The 22,758-nt window shown below is 40.4% G+C and overlaps 2 protein-coding genes across 2 annotated transcripts in view; one reads left to right on the forward strand and one right to left on the reverse strand.

The window, feature by feature from the left end:
• Positions 1–4,164: 4,164 nt before the first annotated feature.
• ccdc86 (coiled-coil domain containing 86) lies at positions 4,165–10,519 on the reverse strand. The gene is made up of 4 exons (XM_079811653.1): positions 9,891–10,519; positions 9,555–9,684; positions 4,641–4,715; positions 4,165–4,556 (listed from the first exon to the last, which is right to left on the reverse strand). Exons 1-4 carry the CDS (start codon positions 10,406–10,408, stop codon positions 4,428–4,430), a joined length of 852 nt encoding a protein of 283 aa, XP_079667779.1. The 5' UTR covers positions 10,409–10,519; the 3' UTR covers positions 4,165–4,427.
• An 828-nt stretch (positions 10,520–11,347) lies between these two features.
• Positions 11,348–22,758, forward strand: part of LOC307123925 (beta-galactosidase-like) — a 34,124-nt gene continuing 22,713 nt past the window's right edge. The window contains exons 1-3 of the mRNA XM_079812786.1: positions 11,348–11,485; positions 11,979–12,148; positions 20,282–20,432. Of these exons, the coding sequence (XP_079668912.1) occupies positions 11,429–11,485; positions 11,979–12,148; positions 20,282–20,432 (378 nt within the window). The 5' untranslated portion in view covers positions 11,348–11,428. The remainder of the gene's footprint in view (positions 11,486–11,978; positions 12,149–20,281; positions 20,433–22,758) is intronic.

Here is a 22,758-nt window from a genome sequence, read left to right on the forward strand (position 1 = left end):
AGCAACAAAAAAAAAAAAGATTGGAAAGTACCGTCTATAGCTACTCCACCCACATTACATGACGTGCCAAGTTCATCTCAGAGCCCTAGAGGTAAATGAAAAAGAAAAGAAAAAACATTCAATCCATTGGTGGTTAACTTCCTTAAGGAAATTAGCTCTGGGACAATTTTTGGCGATTTCTGCCTGGATTTGGCCTCCCCAAATTGAAACGCTTCCCATACATACAATGGTCTAAATACACAATTTTGGTATCATTTTACAGGAAACCCTTTGAAGTAACATAAACCACTGCTAAAAGTAATACACATTTAAGTTGTCTGAACGGTAATAAAAGTGCCAAACTAATGCCAAAGTGATGCATATCTCCAGAAAGTAGAGACTCTAAGCTTTCAAATGGTACCAACACTGTCAGAAAAAAAAGTACAAAACTGTACCTTTCACATCTAAACCTAAAATGTTGTACCTTTATAAGCCTTTTGGGTACATACCCTAAGGACCCATTGTGGATGTGTTTTGTACCCCTAGGAACAAAATTGTACCTGCACTGTACCTTTTTTTCTGACAGTGTATGAGGTCAGACATTTAACGTTTAAAGTTTATACTTGATGATGTCACTTCTTATCAGGGTCCTTGGAGTTTAAGAGGCTAAAAAAATAATTATCCATTATGGCTTTGTTTAATTTTCAAAGCATTAAATGGTTTAGCTCCCCAGTACTTGAGTGCAGTGTCGCCACAGTTACTTTGAAAAAGTAATCTGATTACTCCTTTAAAAAGTAACTTAGTTACTTTACAGATTACTTGATTTTAAAAGTAACTAAGTTAGATTACAAGTTACTTTATTAGTTACATTCAGCAGCTGCCGACAACACCACTGCCGCCTCAACATAGAAATGACAACCGTTTTTGCCAACACTCACTTTATTGGAAGTGCATTTTTAACAGTAACGTCAACAATGTATCTCCTGACATTTTAAGTTGAAATCAAAAAATATTTCCTGAAAAAAAAAACATGTTTTAATAAAAAATGTAATAAAGACAGTCTTTCTTGACTTCACTTAATATAAATAGGCTACTCTCCCCGAGACGCAAGAAGAAAGCAAAAATATATATTTTTACTAAGGAAAATGACTAAAATAGTAATAATGAACTGCACTTTTAAAGCATTTATTTATCTTTGTTAATGTTAATTTCAACATTTACTAATGCATTATTAAAATCTTGTTAACATTAGTTAATGTACTGTGAACTAACATGAACAAACCATGAACAGCTGTGTTTATATTAACTAACTTTAACAAAGATGAACTAATGCTGAACAGAGGCAGGGGCGCCGCTAAGGGGGGGAAAGTTTGGATGATTCTAAGGGCCCACACACTTTTGGGGCCCCCAGAGATCGGTTTTATTAGTAGTAACAGTACTAGTAGTAATGTGTTATAAATGTATAATCTACCAAAGAGTTACAAATATAAAAAAATGATGGCATTTCCGGCAAAATCCAGCAAAACGCTCCACTCATGAACCGCTCACGCTCACGGGTAAAACTACGTTCACTCATATCCCACTCCGACATGAAAATTCTCTGTGCTATAATTGTTGCAGCCATTACGGTATTTATTTTTAAATTTATGCTTAAATATTACAATGTTGTTTTTTATGTCTATGTTGTCAATCTGTCAATCTATGTCGATTATGAAAAGTGAACAGCATGAGTAAGAAAGGACACATCATAAGGTGCATGGAGTGGGTCAGACATGATTGTGACCAATTCATTAAGTTTTGTTTCATATAAATTGTATCTTAATTTTAATCAATGTTTCATCAGCCAAGTGGGGCATTCTGGGTTGAGCGAGCAGAGCTTAATTGGTCAGTATTATTAAATTGCAGACAAAGATTTGGATAGCTAGGTTGGTGTGGTAGAGGGCCCAACATCATATTCTTTCATAGGGCCCAAAATTGCTAGCGGCGCCCCTGAACAGAGGTGTTGTTGGTAGTTCATTTTAACTCATGCATTAACTAATGTTAACTAATGCAAACTTATTGTAAAGTGTTACCTCAAAATCAACTGCTGGCGGTCGATCCTTTGCCTGTTTAGCACCTAAACACTGGAACAGTCTTCTTAGCCTTGTTCGGGAAGCAGACACACTGTCGGTTTAAATCTAGATTAAAAACACATCTCTTTAACCTGCATTGCACATAACACATTATTACATTTCTATAATTCATATCAATTAAAGGATTGTTTTGCTGCATAAATTAGGCCAACAGGAACCGGGAACACTTCCTATAACACCCAATGTACTCCTACATGATAAGAAGAATGGCATCTACACTATCAAAATCAAATCAAATCAAATCACTTTATTGTCACACAGCCATGTACACAAGTGCAACAGCAGGTGAAATTCTTGGTGCAGTTCCGAGCAACATAGTAGTCACGACATGACATGTACAACATTTAGAGCAGCATCAGATTACACTGATGCGCCCACAATTACTCACAGCACAGTAAACTCTACAATAAACAATAAATAATTTACACAACGTGAGTGTGGTTCTCACAGCTTTAACCAATATACACATACTTACAATATACATATACTTTAAACAATATACTTAAAACAATATACTTTAAACAATATACACACTAAAACATACATTAAACAATATACATTACGCTATAATAATAATAATAATAGTATACAATGTACAGTATACATTATTATTCACAGTAGAGATCCAATGTGCAATAGGTGCTATATGATAAATAATAAATTATAATAAATGTGTATATAATGTGTGTGTATCGACAGTGGGTTGTGCTGAGTGATATTCTGTCCAGTGTGTGTTATGATCCTGATGGATCAAGAGTTCAGGAGTCTAATTGCTTGTGGGAAGAAGCTGTTCTGGAGTCGGCTGGTGCGTGTTCTGATGCTGCGGTACCGCCTGCCTGATGGCAGCAGTGAGAGCAGCCCATGGCTCGGGTGGCTAGAGTCTCTGATGATCCTCTGAGCTCTCTTCACACACCGCCTGGCGTAAATGTCCTGGAGGGAGGGAAGCTCACCTCCGATGATGCAGCTGGCCGTGCGCACTACCCTTTGCAGGGCTTTGCGGCTGCGGGCGGTACTGTTGCCGTACCAGGTGGTGATGCAGCCAGTCAGCAGGCTCTCTGTAGTGCTGTTGTAGAACCGTGTGAGGATGTGGCGGTTCATTCCAAACCTCCTCAGCCATCGCAGGAAGAAAAGGCGCTGATGAGCCTTCTTCACAACGGCCTCGGTGTGGACGGACCATGAGAGTTCCTCTGTGATGTGGACACCGAGGAACTTGAAGCTGCTGACTCTCTCCACCGGTGCTCCATCGATGGTGATGGGGCAGTGTTCTCTCTCATTCCTCCTGAAGTCGACCACCAGCTCCTTGGTCTTGCTGACGTTGAGGGAGAGGTTGTGCTCCTGACACCACCGTGTCAGAGTGTGCACCTCCTCTCTGTAGGCCGTTTCATCATTGTCAGTGATGAGACCTACCACCGTCGTATCGTCAGCAAACTTGATGATGGTCTCTTTTCTTTACATTCGGTCACCAGATGAGTTTGGGTTCCTTGCCACTTAGTTGGGGACACTAAATATTCAACAATATTGATCTGACTGTACTGACGCTGAACTGAACGATGACATCACTTTTTGCAGAACTGCTTTATAGGTGAAATTAAGTCATATAATAATTGAGGATCTTTACAACAGAACTGAATCAACACTGAACTGACTTCAGCTGAACAACAGCTCAAATGCATCATTATTAGCTGCTTTGAAACAATCTGTATTGTATAAAGCTCTATATAAATCCTACACTAGTAGGAACAAAAGTCCCGTTTGAGACTCAAAAGTACCGGTCACTCCATCTCACCTTTGTAAAAAGCACCCGATGAGATACTGAAAGTGAAATAATTTCGGCTAGATAAACCTTGCCAAAACAAACCATGATAAAAGTGGAAAGTACCATGTTGTTGTTAAGGCAAGGCTTTGAAAATGAAAGCTCTTTCTACTGTACTATAAAACAATAAAAATAAAACCATTTAACATGCATGATCCAGGGAGATATTAAGGATGGATCAATAAAGATATTTATTTTCATGCATGTGACAATCACATAAATGCTGACGGGAAACACGTGTCCATGAAATCAAAACATATTTATTCGCATTGCAATTTGCTGTACAAATATTACATCAGACCCAGAGATCTGAAGCAGATACACAACCCAGACCTCTCAGTGACATACAAAGCTCTCTACTCCGAGTCACAGATCCAAAATGATGACATTTCCAAAGGTTTTTATATTAAGGTCCATATGCCAGTTCATCCAAGAGGTGGTACAGACTGGCAACAAACGTTTTAGGTATACAGAGATTCTCATATATCGCTGCATTAAACCCTCTACAAGCTTTTCCCTCCGCCCTTCTTGACACTAGGTGGTGTTTTCTGCACCATTGAGAGCGTGTCTCTTTTCTCAATCTTCCTCAGCTGTTTCTTCTTCATTCTCTTGATCTTTGCTGTATTCTTAATCTGAAAACAAAGCAGTAATGAGTTAAAAAGGACAAACAAAGAATAATGTGATAGAAAAACTTCTGAATGACATTCTGCATTTACCACTTGCACAATCTCCGCTTTCCTCTCATTTTCTGCTCGTCTTCTCAGAGTTTCTGCTCTCCTCTTCTTCTTGTCCTGCAAGAAAAATAAATATACATAGAGAAAAAGCGCATATGAACAATGTTTACTATGATTTCAGTTATTAACTTCAAAACTTATTTCAGCCTGAAACTTCATGACATTTTCCACAGGTCACAATGTCACTGTTTCTTAAAAAATAATACTTTGTATTCAGCAAGGACACATTAAATTGAACAAAAATGACAGCAAAGACATAAAAAAAAAAAAATGCTATTCTTTTGAACTTTCTATTTATCAAAGCATACTGACTTTTTTTTTGTTGCAGTTTTCACAAAAGTATTAAAAATGAAATAAATCATAAAATGTTTCTTGAGCGGCAAATCAGCATACTCGAATGATTTCTGAAGGATCATGTGACACTGAAGACTGGAGTAAACTGTAATTATATTTCATAATTTTACTGTTAATACTGTATTTTTGTCTTCAAATTAAAAGCCGTTTTGGTGAGCATAACAGACGAATACTGAACCGAGACTTTTAAACTCTAGTGCAGCTGCTAAGTAAATAGTTTATTGCTAAGTGAAACTTTAGCTAAGGTGCACACTATACATTGTGTACTCAACCGTGTGGTGTATGAATTTTATAAAGGTTATTTTTTATTTTGTCTGGTACTTAATTAAAGCTGTGAGAGCATGAAGTGTCCAACATTCCACACTTAGGTTTTCGGGTAATTGACCATATCCACGGTTAGATCCTGGTTTTCGAAATAAGCCAGCTTGGGCCTTTCTGGTGAACTGTTAGCTGTCATTCTGTACTTGCTATACATCGACACAAAACCATCAATGGTTGACGTTTTAATGTTGTGCTTATGTTTTAATGCAGCTATCACTTAACTAAATTGCCAATAAACCAGTTTTATTGATAAGGCTGATGGGAATGTTGGAATAAGAAACACAGTGTCTGTAAATGGACACACATTTTTCCAGCACTTCAATGTTATTTTTAATGTGATGACCAATTAATTGTTCACCCTTCTGAGATTGTCCCCATTTGTAACCCTTGTCAAAAAAGTTCTACTGGAATTTCAGTTTATCCTGTAGGATCTTATTGGATTCATTGAATTCTATTGGATATTCTGTTTCATTTTAATGGAATTTCACTTTGTCCTGTGATATTTTTATTATTACTTTTTATAATAATAAATCAATTATTAATGAATGAATTACTTTTTAGAGTAACTGTGTGTGTGTGACCCAATTAGCTCCCATTAAAATCCTTTAGAAATTATCCTACAGGATGTTTAAGTATTGTCTTTCAAGACAATTCCCACAGAATCCAATAGGAATCAGATAAGAATCTTTTAGGACAAGACATAAATATCCTAAGAGGATATCCTAATAAATATATAAATATCCTAAATATCCATAATCATAAGACAATTCCTAACGGAATCCTATACGGTTCCGGTTTCTTATTGGCAAGGGAAAACCGAACATTTCAAATACAGCATTTGATAGAAAACACTTTTATCTAAAAATAAAAAAGACATTACCACTACAACCAATAGATGGCGACAGAGAAGCATTTATTGGCTCTTAGCATGTCATGTAATACAGTGCAAGCTCACTGATTTCAGACTTGTGAAAACTCCCATTTTGTTCAATGAATCTAACTAAAGTGCATAATAAATCTTTAATTTACAGTGTGTTGCCGCTTTTTTTCACAATTGATTTTTGCTGAGGAGGAACACTGAGGGACGCGTCTTGTTTATGTGTCTTACGTTTGAATAACTAAATTAATGCTAGGCTAGGGCTGCTCGATTATGGAAAAAATCATAATCACGATTATTTTGGTCAATATTGAAATCACGATTATGTAACACGATTATTTCACATGACTTTGGGAATGTGTTGCATTTATTAAAAATACACCTTTCAACAATTCAATTGAAATTGTAACATTTGTTGTACTTTTTGAACTATTAAAATAAATAATATAACATATTCAAATCAAAGTATAAAAGTATTCACGTAAAAATGATAACCACAAATAAATAAGATCAACAATATGGTTCGGCTAGATATGCTTTTCAGGTACGTCTAACATTAGTTTTCAGGTACAGAAATGTATCAAATGTAAAATAACATTGCATATTTGAGTGCATATATTAAAGATTAATCCTATTAAACTTACAAAAGCTATTCAATCAAGAGCGGTGAGTGGTGTCCTTGTCTTTTGTTGTTTGACATTAAACAGACAGCAGTAAAGGCTACTGCCTCTTTAAGACCTAATGATCGGATATGCGTCGTCTTTATCGACTGTATAAAGTTCACTTAAGGCATATACAGACTATGTCTGCTAGGATACTCATCAAGTTGGACATGTTGACATACGTTTTGTGTGAGTTTGTCCGTTCAAGAGCAAGACTTGAAAGAGAACTCAATATTTGCGCGCTGTGAGACGTGTGCGCGCTTTCGGATGAGCGCACAGAGACACATTTTCTCACAGCGCGCGCGGCTTCTCATTCGCGTCTTCTGGCACTAAACAGATTGTCATAGGTCACTCTGTGTTTAATTTTCAAGTGGTTAAACAAATTTGTGGTGTTCCCTTGCGTTGCAGCCACTACCATGTAGAAAATCTTGCACGTAGCATGTTTCTGCTCGTCGTCTGATTCCTCGAAGCCAAACTGTTCCCAGACAACGGAGTTGGTTTTGCCTTTTTTGCTCACCAAACGCTGCTGTAACTGCCCTCCTTCTGCCATCTTTACTCGCGCCGAGTTTTTAAATTCCAGCGGATGATATGCACACGAGACTCACGATCTGAGAGAGATTGTGGCTTCGGGAGGGGCGGATGAGCGCGTGCGCGTTTCATTCAGAACGCAAGACAAAATAATCCGAATCATCATTCGGCTCAGTGATTCATAACGCTTCGAAGCTTCATGATGCCGTGTTTTGAAATCGTCATCACTATGTAAGTCGTTATTTAGGGGTTTTTTTGCGCACAAAAACTATTATCGACGATTCATAAAGTTATTGTAGAACCACTGTAGTGAGATGGACTTTGTAACGACGTCTTGGAGGCCTTTCAGAGCCATCAGATTTCAACTAAAATATCTTAATTTCTGTTCCGAAGATGAACGGAGGTCTTACGGGTGTCCAACGACATGAGGGTAAGCAATTAATGACAGAATTTTCATTTTTGGGTGAACTAACCCTTTAAGTAAGGGATAATCCACAGCTAGCTGTGTATTAAAGGATTTTAATGCACGACATGGAGGCAAAGACGCGCATTAAAATCCTTTAATGCACAGCTAGCTGAGCTGTGGATTATCCCGATTATACCGTGGTCATTTGCTTGCACATTCATAACCTAAAGCTGTTATTGATGTTTAAAGCACAATATTTGACCGGAAGGGTAAAATTTACAGTTATTTTCGTCTGCGTGTCTATTTACACCACGTGCAGATAGCACACCTTGTTAGCAAGCGTTATTTTCACCATTTCCACCCAACAATGCCTGGATGGGGCAATTAAAAAAAAGACACGTGAGTTTCAAAGTCTTCAGTGGCGTAGTCAGTAGAGCGTAAGGCGTGTGGAACTAGGTTGAAGCGATCGACCTCGGGTTTGAATCCGCCTTTTGACGAGCTCGCTCTTCTCCCTTCTCCCATCACATCAGAAAGGCATTTACTTTCAATAAAAAAATAACGAAAATGTTCTAAAAGTGGAAAAAAATAAAAATAAATGTTTAATAATAATAAAAGTATTTATTGGGTAGGGAAGGCCTTTTTTGTCCCATTAAGGCGGCATCCATTTAATAATTGTAATAAATATAATTATTTACACCCTTATTATTGTATCCTGTTAATGTACAACAATACTGTGGTGCCAATAGTATGTATCTGCCAAAATAAACAATAAATAACATTGAATTACTATTTACACATATTGCAAAGAACTGCTACTTTAACCTAGCGTAAATAGAATATAATCACTATTTCCACTTAGCATCTATCGCTAAGAAAAATAAATAAATAAATAGTATTTTCACAGTGCAAAAAGCCGCTGCCTACTTTCATCAGTTACGGCCGGTCATTCTGCCCACTTTGAGTCAGGCACAGAGATAAAGTAGTGCGTAAGATTACATTTATTTGAATAAATGAATTACTAATATTAATAAATGAATTACTCTCTAAACAACAAAGACGTGTGTTTATTACTTCAAAATAACGATGTATCCCCATCGTTGCTGCAAAATATAATGTAGTGATCCAGTTGCAAAGCTATTTAATTACTAAAAGTCGTAGGGCAGCGTTGATAAGTTTCTGTGCTCCTGAATGTTTCTGTGTGTGCGCAGCACAATCCCCGCTCTCTGTATACGCATGACGTAGGCCTGTGTGTGTGTGCTTCAATGAAGACAGCGCATGAATATAGTACGGTGATTCAACTGACTTGGAACTACCTGTGCATTAAACGGTTTTAGTGCACACCTTCCAGCCAATCAGAATCGAGTTTTCAGACGGACCTGACTATATTCTGATTATAAGCCAAGTATTCCACTAATGATGCTGTTACAGCTACCTCAGGACATTGAAGATACCAACACACCAATAGGTGACATCTAAACGGAGGTTTTCCAGCTGGCTTATATTATTGTGGAAGTTCTTAAGAACACTTCCGTGCATAGGGGCAATTAAGTGGATCATCCGGGTATGAAAAGTGCACTTATCCTATTTGGAATTTGCAGAGTGAACACAACACTCACACTATTTATACTACAAAACAGCACAGAACAGTGCATATTAAGTACGCAAATTGGGACGCACATCTAGACTTTGTTTCAAAAACAAACAATGACAACCTAAGATAAAAACACCGTTTTGGGGCAGAAACTCGCCTCTTTTTCTTTGGCTTGCTCATCTTTCAGCTGCTGATGGTATTGCTTCACCTGCTGCTTCTCTCTCTTGACCTCCATCTTCTTTTCCCATGAAGTACGCAGAGGTTTGTCTCTCAACAGAGCAGAGAACCTACAAAACACAGTCAGCACAGAGTGAGCACATCTGAGCAGAACAAGCGAATGTACTAGCAAACAAACACAAACACTAAAAGCTACGGCACTTAGAGGAAATGTTTATGTACCAAATTATTATTTTGGATATGAAAATACAAACATAGACACAAAGACTATATGGGAAATCACCTGACAGTAATAAGAAACGGAATATGTATTCACCTTTGCTTCTTTCGTTCTTTCCATACTCTTCCAGACTTGGGTTTGCCAAAAGGCACAGGCTTACTTTTCTTCTCGCTGGATTCTGAGTGAGTCCTTTTTTTGGCCCCTTTCTTGGGGTCTGTAGGACCAGTGGACCCGGTGTTATTTACCACATTTTCCTTCTCGCTGGTCTGGTCTGCCGTGTCCGGCACTGACTCTTGACGGACTTCTGATGCTGCTGAATTAGCTTCATCTGCGCATTCGGTTTCTGTGACTGGGCTGCACTGCTCGACTTTAGTTATATCTGCTGTACATTCATCTGGTGGTGATTCCTGCCGAGACTCGATGCTTTCTGCCGGATCTTCTGGGGCAACAGACTTTCTGGTCCGGCGGATGGGAGTTTTGGCCGCGGGCGTCCGGAGTCTGCGACCACTCCGTGTGCGGCTCACAACGGGAGAATCCGCCTCGTTATCGAGACCTTCAACCATCATAACATCATCTCCGCCGTCTGTGTCCTTGCCTATTGATGCTGACATCATTAGCGCTGTGTCGATCAATACAATATAAAGAGATTTAAACCGCAATAAAAATCACACATGTGCGGAAACACACGTGTATTCCTCCTGTGTTTCTCTGAGAGACGGATGAGTGGCAAGAATCATTTGGAATGAATCAATAGCGCTCCCAAGTGGTTGGGAGGGCAACTATGTCCGACTCATTTAAGCAAGTAGGTTCCCGAACCGGTTCAAAGATCCGAACTCTGTTAATTATTATTTATATATAAATACACACACAAGCATGTATATATTTAAGAAAAAAAATATTATTTGTATATATAAGACATTTATATTTATATATATATTATACATTATATAAATGTATATACAGTATATACATGCAAATATTTCTTAAATATATACATGAATGTGTGTGTATTTATATATAAATAATAATTAACAGAGTACACACACATATATTATGTAAACACAAACTTTTATTTTGGATGCGATTAATCGCGATTAATCTTTTGACAGTCCTAGAAGTTATACATCGCTGTCGTGTAAACACCCTCAGTTCGATTTGCAACTTGGGAAATCTGCAAGTCGTTCTCAAACCTGTTTAAAACATGAATCTTCTCTAGCGTCACCACATGGTCCATGCTTTACATTAAAATGTTCCAGTAAACAGATTTATATTACTAAAGGTGTTTATTATTTGTAATCTTATTTGTCAAGTTCAGTTTGTCACAATACTATTTGTGACGACTAACTCACAAGATGCATAAGCATTTAATTTTTCACTTTATTTTATTTGATTACTTACTAGTAACGAAAAATAATTAATAAATACTAGCTAGGTAGGTTTTAATGTAACTGTTTTACTTTTTTAGGTTGGATTTGTGAACGAATCGTTCAGACCTGCTCTGTGAAACGATTCAACTAGTTCATTAAAAAAGATCCGACTCCTGAGAACGATTCGTTCACGAGTCGGACATCGCCAGTAGCAACCAAAATAAATGGCATTTGACTTCCGCACCGCTGTTTACTGATTAAAACACCATGACTGCGGGTGTCGGACTCATCTTGGTTATCTTCCTGACCCTACCATCGGTCACGGCAAGTTTTAACTTTTTCTATTTGTTTTAAAAGTAACGTTATAGTGTGCAGATGTTCTCTCCATCGCTTGAAACAGTGACTTGCATTATGTACTACCATCTAAGAAAAGTGTCATACTTTTTAGTGTTTGCTATCCAGACTCTTCCGTCTTGTGACTTGTCAGTTGAGGAAGTCAGTCAATAATAATTGGCCACAAGACAAAATATGAACCATCCTAGACATACAGTGCAAAATATATTTGTGTTCCAAAAACAAAAACTGCAGTATTACTTCAAAAAAACTGCAGTATTTTTTTGTAAGGGGAGGAAGTCAATCAATAATATTTGGCCACAAGACAAAATATGAACTAGAAAATATGAACATCCTAGACATACAGTGCAAAATATATTTGTGTTCCATAGAAGTAGGAAAACCAAACCAGTTTGGAATGAATGCATGAGTCATAAAAATATTTTCTTGTTTAGAAGCACTTCATATCCTTTTCTTTTTGTAGTATGCTTCAACACCCAGTTTCTCTGTGGATTACCATCAAAACTGCTTCCTTAAAGATGGAGAGCCATTTCGCTACATCTCGGGCAGCATCCACTACAGCCGGATCCCCAGAGTCTATTGGAAGGACAGGCTACTCAAGATGTACATGGCTGGTTTGAACGCCATCCAGACGTAAGAGGAACTGACGATGATTGAGTATTAGTCGTTTTGTCACTGTGGCTAGTGCTTTGTGTGTAACTCGCTGTCGAAAAGTCATGGAAATGAATACAATCTCACAGAAAATTCAATAGTAAATATACTTTTTGAGCTACAGTGAGGAAAATAAGTATTTGAACACCCTGCTATTTTACAAGTTCTCCCACTTAGAAATCATGGAGGGGTCTGAAATTGTCATCGTAGGTGCATGTCCACTGTGAGAGACATAATCTAAAAAAAAAAAAAATCCAGAAATCACAATGTAAGATTTTTTAAATATTTATTTGTATGATACAGCAGCAAATAAGTATTTGAACACCTGTCTATCAGCTAGAATTCTGACCCTCAAAGACCTGTTAGTCTGCCTTTAAAATGTCCACCTCCACTCCATTTATTATCCTAAATTAGATGCACCGGTTTGAGGTCGTTAGCTGCATAAAGACACCTGTCCACCCCATACAATCAGTAAGACTCCAACTACTAACATGGCCAAGACCAAAGAGCTGTCCAAAGACACTAGAGACAAAATTGTACACCTCCACAAGGCTGGAAAGGACTACGGGGAAATTGCCAAGCAGCTTGGTGAAAAAAGGTCCACTGTTGGAGCAATCATTAGAAAATGGAAGAAGCTAAACATGACTGTCAATCTCCCTCAGACTGGGGCTCCATGCAAGATCTCACCTCGTGGCAGTGTTGTAGTCGAGTCACCAACTGTCGAGTCCGAGTCGAGTCTCGAGTCCCAGTGTTCCGAGTCCGAGTCCAAGTCCGAGTCACCAAAGAAGAGTCCGAGTCGAGTCTCGAGTCCCAGTGTTCCGAGTCCGAGTCCAAGTCCGAGTCACCAAAGAAGAGTCCGAGTCGAGTCTCGAGTCCCAGTGTTCCGAGTCCGAGTCCAAGTCCGAGTCACCAAAGAAGAGTCCGAGTCGAGTCTCGATTCCCAGTGTTCCGAGTCCAAGTCCGAGTCACCAAAGAAGAGTCCGAGTCGAGTCTCGAGTCCCAGTGTTCCGAGTCCGAGTCCAAGTCCGAGTCACCAAAGAAGAGTCCGAGTCGAGTCTCGATTCCCAGTGTTCCGAGTCCGAGTCCAAGTCCGAGTCACCAAAGAAGAGTCCGAGTCGAGTCTCGAGTCCCAGTGTTCCGAGTCCGAGTCCAAGTCCGAGTCACCAAAGAAGAGTCCGAGTCGAGTCTCGAGTCCCAGTGTTCCGAGTCCAAGTCCGAGTCACCAAAGAAGAGTCCGAGTCGAGTCTCGAGTCCCAGTGTTCCGAGTCCAAGTCCGAGTCACCAAAGAAGAGTCCGAGTCGAGTCTCGAGTCCCAGTGTTCCGAGTCCAAGTCCGAGTCACCAAAGAAGAGTCCGAGTCGAGTCTCGAGTCCCAGTGTTCCGAGTCCAAGTCCGAGTCACCAAAGAAGAGTCCGAGTCGAGTCTCGAGTCCCAGTGTTCCGAGTCCGAGTCCAAGTCCGAGTCCGAGTCCAAGTCCGAGTCACCAAAGAAGAGTCCGAGTCGAGTCTCGAGTCCCAGTGTTCCGAGTCCGAGTCCGAGTCCAAGTCCGAGTCACCAAAGAAGAGTCCGAGTCGAGTCTCGATTCCCAGTGTTCCGAGTCCGAGTCCGAGTCCAAGTCCGAGTCCAAGTCCGAGTCACCAAAGAAGAGTCCGAGTCGAGTCTCGATTCCCAGTGTTCCGAGTCCGAGTCCAAGTCCGAGTCACCAAAGAATAGTCCGAGTCGAGTCCAAGTCGAGTCACCATTACCTGAGTTCGAGTCCAAGTCCGAGTCACCAAAGAAGAGTCCGAGTCGAGTCCCAGTGTTCCGAGTCCGAGTCCAAGTCCGAGTCACCAAAGAAGAGTCCGAGTCGAGTCTCGATTCCCAGTGTTCCGAGTCCAAGTCCGAGTCCAAGTCCGAGTCCAAGTCCGAGTCACCAAAGAAGAGTCCGAGTCGAGTCTCGAGTCCCAGTGTTCCGAGTCCGAGTCCAAGTCCGAGTCACCAAAGAAGAGTCCGAGTCGAGTCTCGATTCCCAGTGTTCCGAGTCCAAGTCCGAGTCCGAGTCCAAGTCCGAGTCACCAAAGAAGAGTCCGAGTCGAGTCTCGATTCCCAGTGTTCCGAGTCCGAGTCCAAGTCCGAGTCACCAAAGAAGAGTCCGAGTCGAGTCCAAGTCGAGTCACCATTACCTGAGTTCGAGTCCAAGTCCGAGTCACCAAAGAAGAGTCCGAGTCGAGTCTCGAGTCCCAGTGTTCCGAGTCCGAGTCCAAGTCCGAGTCACCAAAGAAGAGTCCGAGTCGAGTCTCGAGTCCCAGTGTTCCGAGTCCGAGTCCAAGTCCGAGTCACCAAAGAAGAGTCCGAGTCGAGTCTCGAGTCCCAGTGTTCCGAGTCCGAGTCCAAGTCCGAGTCACCAAAGAAGAGTCCGAGTCGAGTCTCGAGTCCCAGTGTTCCGAGTCCAAGTCCGAGTCACCAAAGAAGAGTCCGAGTTGAGTCTCGAGTCCCAGTGTTCCGAGTCCAAGTCCAAGTCCGAGTCACCAAAGAGTCCGAGTCGAGTCTCGAGTCCCAGTGTTCCGAGTCCGAGTCCGAGTCCAAGTCCAAGTCCGAGTCACCAAAGAGTCCGAGTCGAGTCTCGAGTCCCAGTGTTCCGAGTCCGAGTCCGAGTCCGAGTCACCAAAGAAGAGTCCGAGTCGAGTCCAAGTCGAGTCACCATTACCTGAGTCCGAGTCGAGGCTCGAGTCCCGTGTTCGAGAATACAGAAAAAATACAGAAAAAAATGTAATATTGTGATATATTATTCCAATTTAAAATATTTGGTTTTCAATTTAACTGTTTTTCAAGAACTGTTTCCAACACTCATAATAAATCAGAATATTAGAAGGATTTCTGAAGGATCATGTGACACTGAAGACTGGAGTAATGATCCTGAAAATTCTGCTTTGCATCACAGAAATAAATTATAATTTAAAGTTTAATAAATTGAAAACCAAATATTTTAAATTGTAATAATATATCACAATATTACATTTTTTTCCTGTATTTTTGATCAAATAAATGCAGGCTTGATGAGCAGAAGAAATTTCTTTCAAAAACATTACAAATAGTAATGTGTCCAAACTTTTGGCCTGTAGTGTATGTCATGTCGGCAAATATATTTGAAAAGATTGTTTATTGCTGCTTCCATAGACACCATTGTGTATTTTACAAACTATAAATGTATTGTTTTGCTATAAATTATATTTATTTAAATATCTGAAATCTAAAATAAACATAAGCGGGATTAAGCTCTGAGCGTGTCCGTCTTTGGCTCAGCGCCAGCCATTGCAGAAAGCACAGTTTGAATCTGGCAGTTATGTCACGTCACTGTACATTCGCTTCACTGTAGAGGTCTTCACAGGTCCAAAAATTCATACCCGAACCCGAAGAGACCCGTAATGTGCTTAATGGAACCGACCCGGACCCTTCTATTATTTCAAAAGCTGGACCCGGACCCGTGCAGATCAGAGAAATGCCAAAAATGTAGTACCCGAAACCGACCTGGACCCGTCTATTATTTAAAAGCTGGAACCGAACCCGGTGCGAAGACTCAGACCCGACTGGATCCGATTGTCACATATTCCACAATAACTAATACTGTATTAACAAGTCAATAAACAAGTTACGAAAAATATAACCTATAACGTAACTTACCTATAACGTAACGTTAGCCGTCGCCTCCCTTCCTTGTAACGTTACTTGACTTGATGCATTAACGTTACATCCTTGCCAAAAAATTAAATCCATGTTATTCCTCTCTTGTTATTCCAAGCATGCTTAATTCACTCATCATTTCAGCTTTAAAAGTCCACTTCATGTCACGGTGACAGATGACAAATGCGTCTTTGCAGATTTGCATTTCGCCTCAAGTTAACTCGCATAATAACTTTGACTGTTTACCTTTTTGAACTATAATAACGATTGCTCGTTCGGTGGCCGCTGACGTCAGCATTATTTATTTGCTATAATCTCTGTGAGCCGAGTCTGTTCACCAAAACTTTAAGATGAAACAAGACGGTTCATTCATATTATTATTAAAGTCAATCACAGCGGAAGCTCGGGTTGCCATAGAAACATGAGACTGCACATGCGCGTTGACTGGAGCAACCTGAAATATGAGCTTTTTTACGCAATTTGAGCATCATAGAAAACATTTGTGACAGTTCACCTGAGATTTTGTTGCTGATTTGAAATATATTATTTAAATATAAGTTCAAATCAAACTTCCACAATGTGTCACACGTAAGCTGTTTGTCCACAATAGCCAATGCATGAAGGACGCCCAGACAGAAGAGGTGCCCGTGGGTTTAACATCTTTATATTCATAGTTTTTTCGCTTTTTTTCGCACATCACTCATGAAGAGAGAGCGAGAGCGTGAGGCGAGAGAGAGAGAGAGAGCGAGCAAGAGAGATAGATCGCTCGTGTTTTTCTTCTTTCTTTTTTTTAAACCTTATTTCCCAGCTCACACTTTTCTTATCCTAATTTTACAAGTTGCAAGTTACAAAAAACACACAAGCAGTGCTGACTGACTCTGATCACGGGCAGGTGTTCTCCGAGTCCGGATCGACTCTGGTATTACACACAATGTTAAACAGACCCGGGACCCGTAGTAATAGATTGGGACCCGACTGGGACCCGGCTGATCATTTAAAATATAGACCCGAACCCGTACGGGTCCCGGGTCGGGTCCACGGGTCTCGGGGGCTCCGTGAAGACCTCTACTTCACTGTACGTAGACATCGCCGACGTCTGATGCCAAATAGGCAGACATCGCCCAACCCTAGCTTCCTCTTTTTATTATCATATATGCATTAGGCAATAATAGTTTTTTTAAAGCTAATGTTAGCCAATGGAAAGCATTTTACTTACTTTTCTGCGTGCATCCGTGACAGATGTCTGTTAAAGTTTGAAGTTGTCCCGGTCTTTTCCTCAATTGTGCGATTACACACACAACATTTAGCGCTGCTCTTTTCAGCATTATATGCAAAATCCGTGTAGGCGAACTTCACGACAAATGTCAACATTTAGCCCGCGAATAATGCACAAGAATGCGGCGTAAAGTGAGTGAGTGTGTTGTCAAGCAAGGAGAGCAAGCGGTAGCAGTGTCCGTGAGGGAAAAAATAGATCACGGCCGGTCTTGGGAGCCCGAAACAGGAAAAGTGTAACATCTTATATCAAATTTTGATAACCTATTTAGTCAGAAACAACATAATTAATTTGATGAATGCTCAAGTGCGATTTTATATATCCTCGAGACTCGAGTCCAAGTACGAGTCATCAGTCCGCGAGTCCAAGTACGAGTCATCAGTCCGCGAGTCCAAGTACGAGTCATCAGTCCGCGAGTCCAAGTCGAGTCACGAGTCCAGAGAACAGAGTCTCGAGTCGAACTCGAGTCGGACTCAAGTCCGAGTCCAGGACTTGAGTACTCCATCACTGCCTCGTGGGGTCTCAATGATCCTAAGAAAGGTGAGAAATCAGCCCAGAACTACACGGGAGGAGCTGGTCAATGACCTGAAAAGAGCTGGGACCACCGTTTCCAAGGTTACTGCTGGTAATACGCTACGTCATGGTTTGAAATCATGCATTGCACGTAGGGTTGGGCATCGTTTTGATTTGAACGATTCTGATTCCGATTCCGATTCTTAGTTTCGATTACGGTTCTTTTCGATTCTCGATTCCGATTCTTTGAGGGGTGGAGTCACAACATGTCACAGGCTCATTTCACAGAGGAAAATTGTATTTTGATTCAATAATGAGTTTTAGTTTTGGGACTTTCTCCGCTGGCATTTTCACTTGCTTTGCTGCAAAGGTGAATGGAGTTCCACACCGAGTCCCGGTTTAACAATAGCATTAACAGCAGTCATTAAGGACTGCTACTAGCGTGGGCAATTTGCGTATAGCTACATTTATCTACGAGGGGGAAAAATAATTTCAGTAACGTTGTTGTTCACCACATTTCGCATTTTGGTCAAGGGGTTTACACTACAATCACTTACCTGATTATGATGAGGTGGGATAATGTTAGTTCACCCTGAAATGAAAATAAAGCCATCTTTTACTCACCCAGCTGTTGTTCAAATGCGCGTGTTCCAGTGTGTGCGCACTCCAAGCCGCAGTAGCCTCGTGCAATATTGTCATGACAACCGGTACACAATATTCACTTAAGGAGGTTATATTATTAGTATTATTTCTTATCATATACGTTATAGAAAAGACGAGAATCGCGTTTTTTTCTATTGAGCTTGATTTCTCAAAATGGTGCGCGCGCGCGCGTGTGTGTGTGTGTGTGTGTGTGTGTGTGTGTGCTTATCGTGGGTGCAATGACAACAGTGCGAGTTATTATAGTAGGCATGAGCGCCGGCGGCTGCTGACAGCTCATAGTGTAACTTACACAGAGGAGCGCGCTCAGAATAACGGCCGAGCTCAGTGTTTTGACTGAATAATACGGTTTCTTTCTCGCAAAACCTATAGTGTGCCCACTGAACACTTTCCATATGGCGCGCGTCTCCCTGTATCGTTGCGTGATACATTTGTTTACTTTTTGTAATGTTTTAGCTGATCGCCATTCACTGCCATAATAGGAAGGAGCGTGTGCAGGAACAGTATTATAAATGTCATAGGACATAGGGCAATGGGACAACATCAGGGTAAGTAAAAGAAGGCTTTATTTTCATTTCAGGGTGAACTATCCCGTTAATAACGTTGGTTAGCGCAGGGTTGCCCGAGGGACAGACCTGCGCAGCATTTCAAACACGCTACACTCGTTAATTTATAGCTACACCACATATTTGTAGTGCATCCTCCCGTGCAAGAAATAAGTTTGTCATGTGTTGCACTGTGCCGACCCAGGTTTTTTTTTTTTTAGTGAAATAAAGCCACACTTTTGAGCGCCACTTACCGTGCTCCATGGCTGCAACAGAACAAACGGGCGCGGCAAGCACTTCCGAAAACTTGCGCGTTTGGAACCGATGATCGGAATCGAAAACAAAATTTCTAAACGATTCCAATGGCATCGTTATTTTTTAAACGGTTCCAAGTTGGAACCGGTTCTCGATGCCCAACCCTAATTGCACGGAAGGTTCCCCTGCTTAAACCAGCACATGTCCAGGCCCGTCTTAAGTTTGCCAATGACCATTTGGATGATCCAGAGGAGTCATGGGAGAAAGTCATGTGGTCAGATGAGACCAAAATAGAACTTTTTGGTCATAATTCCACTAAACGTGTTTGGAGGAAGAAGAATGATGAGTACCATCCCAAGAACACCATCCCTACTGTGAAGCATGGGGGTGGTAGCATCATACTTTGGGGGTGTTTTTCTGCACATGGGACAGGGCGACTGCACTGTATGAAGGAGAGGATGACCGGGGCCATGTATTGCGAGATTTTGGGGAACAACCTCCTTCCCTCAGTTAGAGCATTGAAGATGGGTCGAGGCTGGGTCTTCCAACATGACAATGACCCGAAGCACACAGCCAGGATAACCAAGGAGTGGCTCTGTAAGAAGCATATCAAGGTTCTGGCGTGGCCTAGCCAGTCTCCAGACCTAAACTCAATAGAGAATCTTTGGAGGAGCTCAAACTCTGTGTTTCTCAGTGACAGGCCAGAAACCTGACTGATCTAGAGAAGATCTGTGTGGAGGAGTGGGCCAAAATCCCTCCTGCAGTGCAAACCTGGTGAAAAACTACAGGAAACGTTTGACCTCTGTATTTGCAAACAAAGGCTACTGTACCAAATATTAACATTGATTTTCTCAGGTGTTCAAATACTTATTTGCAGCTGTATCATACAAATAAATAGTTAAAAAAGCATACATTGTGATTTCTGGATTTTTTTTTTTAGATTATGTCTCTCACAGTGCACATGCACCTACGATGACAATTTCAGACCCCTCCATGATTTCTAAGTGGGAGAACTTTCAAAATAGCAGGGTATTCAAATACTTATTTTCCTCACTGTATGTTCAGATTGCTCATTTCAAGTACAATCTGTATGAAATGATTTTATAATATGTATGTACAAATCAATGGAATTGCATTGACCATTTTTATTCTAATTCTGTATTCCACTCGTCCCAACTCAGATTTCCCTAATGTCCGAGTTCATTCACAGGTATGTGCCATGGAACTTCCACGAGCCGGTGCCTGGTCAGTATAACTTCAGCGGAGATGGTGATCTAGAGCACTTCCTGAAGCTGTGCCAAGACATCGGCCTGCTGGTCATCATGAGACCAGGCCCTTACATCTGTGCAGAGTGGGATATGGTGAGAAAAGACAGAGATCTAAATACATTTTTGACTTTATTATATTTGATTTAAATCAGGGATTTTCAAACTAGAGAGAGTGCTGGGGGTCTGTGGATAAACAATACAAAAATGAATACATTAATTGATGCTTTTGATTTAAAGGTGCACTATGTAATTTTTTCGTCCGCTAGACGAAAACAATAGGTTGCCTATTCAAAACAAAGGTGTAGCTTGATGACGCCAAGTTTGAGCGCAGAATCTTGGGACATGTGGTCTTCACCTCACAGCCGGTGGAAAAGAACTCGGGCAGAAATCATGTCCATGGATGCGATTATTTACATTACTGTAGTTGAAGCAGAGCAGGACCGAGTGTTGTGGAGCTGAGCAAGGCCGCTGGAGCGAGTGTTAATAAGATGAACGCAACACACGCCTCGCGAGCAGTGGGACTTTTATTATGACACAGTCGCCGACGCCATTTCCGCTTTTCCGGTCATGAGTATGAGGTAACGCAGCTCTGATTATCATATTAGATACAATTGAGTGTGTTGAAAATGATGTTATGAAGTTACTCTGTGCGTTCGCTCGGCGGCTGCTATGACACTTGTTCACACTGCAGTGAGAGTAAAGCGTTTCTGCTAAATAACACCGGAAACCGAGAGTAACGCGGATATGACGCCATTGACAGGCGACTCCCTCACACGTCCCTGTTCCTTTGTTAAAAGAGCAATTTTCTCACAATTTACAAATAGTTGGAAACATTTGGGATAATGCAAATACTCAACTGAACAAAATATATAACACTGGCCTAGTGGTTTTTGGATATTTTACTGCAAAAGTGTTGCATAGTGCACCTTTAAAATAAATGTAAAAATTTGATATTAATAAATAAATAATAACCAATTTTTAAAAATAAATATTAATATTTGTTTTAATATTTTTACAGCACAATATTATAGTGAGTCAAAAAAAATGTAATGTAATGGAACAGAAACCAAATATTTATAAACAAAATGTTTATAGTATAAATTTTGTGTTTAAATACATGAAAATATATAGCTCTTTTTTGGGATGGATCTACATTTAGGTGTGGTATCTAAAATTTGACTAATTTGTATGATTTTTTATTTTTTATGTGTGTCCTATCCACCTGTTTCCAGGTACAACTTCCGTTGAAGCGGCGGAAGTAGTATACCAATGGTATTTTGTCTGCTAGTTAGTGACGAGGCTAAGTGTTTTTAGGATCATTGGCAAGGTTTCAAAATGATAATTTTTACTATTTGTTTTATCAGATGATGCCACAAGGGTTAAGTAAAGGTTACTGTGAAGCAACATTTGCAACATGAATGACACACACTAAATTATTTCAGTTTAGTCCATTTATTAGTTAAGTCATAATATCACAGTACAATAAACAAAGCAATTTCCGTGCCCTTAATTGTCCTAACTGACCTTCCACAAAAGCTGCTGCATGACTACAACAGCGTTCTGGCCCTAATACATGAACAACCCACTGTCTGTACTTCACCTTTCACTGATGCACCCATGCCTTGTGATGGGATACGTGTAGGCTCAGGCTCGGCTCAGTGTCCGCTTTTAGATCGTTTCCGACTGATACTGTTACGCCTCTGAGCTTTTCAAATTGCTCATCGCCTTACCATCACACGCTACTGCATCTAGAAAACAGCTAAAAATGCTACTGTACGTGATACGAGGCCACTTCTTCATGTCATCCTCCCAGCCAACCGTGGAGGGTAAAGGTACTGTTGTTTCACCCTTTTGAAGGTTTGTTGAAGTTGTGTTCCCACATTGTTGGCAAATCTGGATAGCTTGACTGTCAACTGTTGAATGTCAATAAGCTATGTTTCCATCCACCTATTTTTATGCGCATTTTGGGATATCGCATCAAAAAATGCTGAATGGAAACGGCAAGATGCGCATGAATTCTATAAATGCGCATTAAAAACGCATGAGCTTGTAAGACCACATGAATTCGCTCCAAGGATCGGTAGCGAACCGCGGTGAAGGCCGCGCGCATTCAGTGTTTCAGCTGGAAGAATGGATTTGATTATAATATTCTTTATCTGACTCCATTTATCATAGTTGTCGCATTTAGAAGAGAATGCCAACTGGTTGTTTGATAATTTATATTTGATAGTTAATCATACATTTAATCGTTCCGTTTTAACCCTTTGTTGCAATTATACCGTTCCACATTGGAGATAGTTAATAATTACAGATTTATTCAGAAAGGATCAAAAATTTAACAATTTATTAACAATCAAGTAGATGTAAAATATCAATTGCATCATAGACATAAATCTCTTTTAAAAGAAACACAAATTTT

The sequence above is a fragment of the Gobio gobio genome, assembly GCF_949357685.1.
Source record: "Gobio gobio genome assembly, chromosome: 3".
Taxonomy (NCBI): domain Eukaryota; kingdom Metazoa; phylum Chordata; class Actinopteri; order Cypriniformes; family Gobionidae; genus Gobio; species Gobio gobio.

Excerpts from the sequence above, each read along its gene's own strand:
- ccdc86 (XM_079811653.1), bottom strand. The coding sequence starts at position 10,408 with ATGATGTCAGCATCAATAGGCAAGGACACAGACGGCGGAGATGATGTT. Across the intron at positions 4,716-9,554 it reads AGCAAGCCAAAGAAAAAGAG|GACAAGAAGAAGAGGAGAGC; the intron begins GCGAGTTTCTGC and ends TTTTTCTTGCAG. Across the intron at positions 4,557-4,640 it reads AAGCGGAGATTGTGCAAGTG|ATTAAGAATACAGCAAAGAT; the intron begins GTAAATGCAGAA and ends CTTTGTTTTCAG.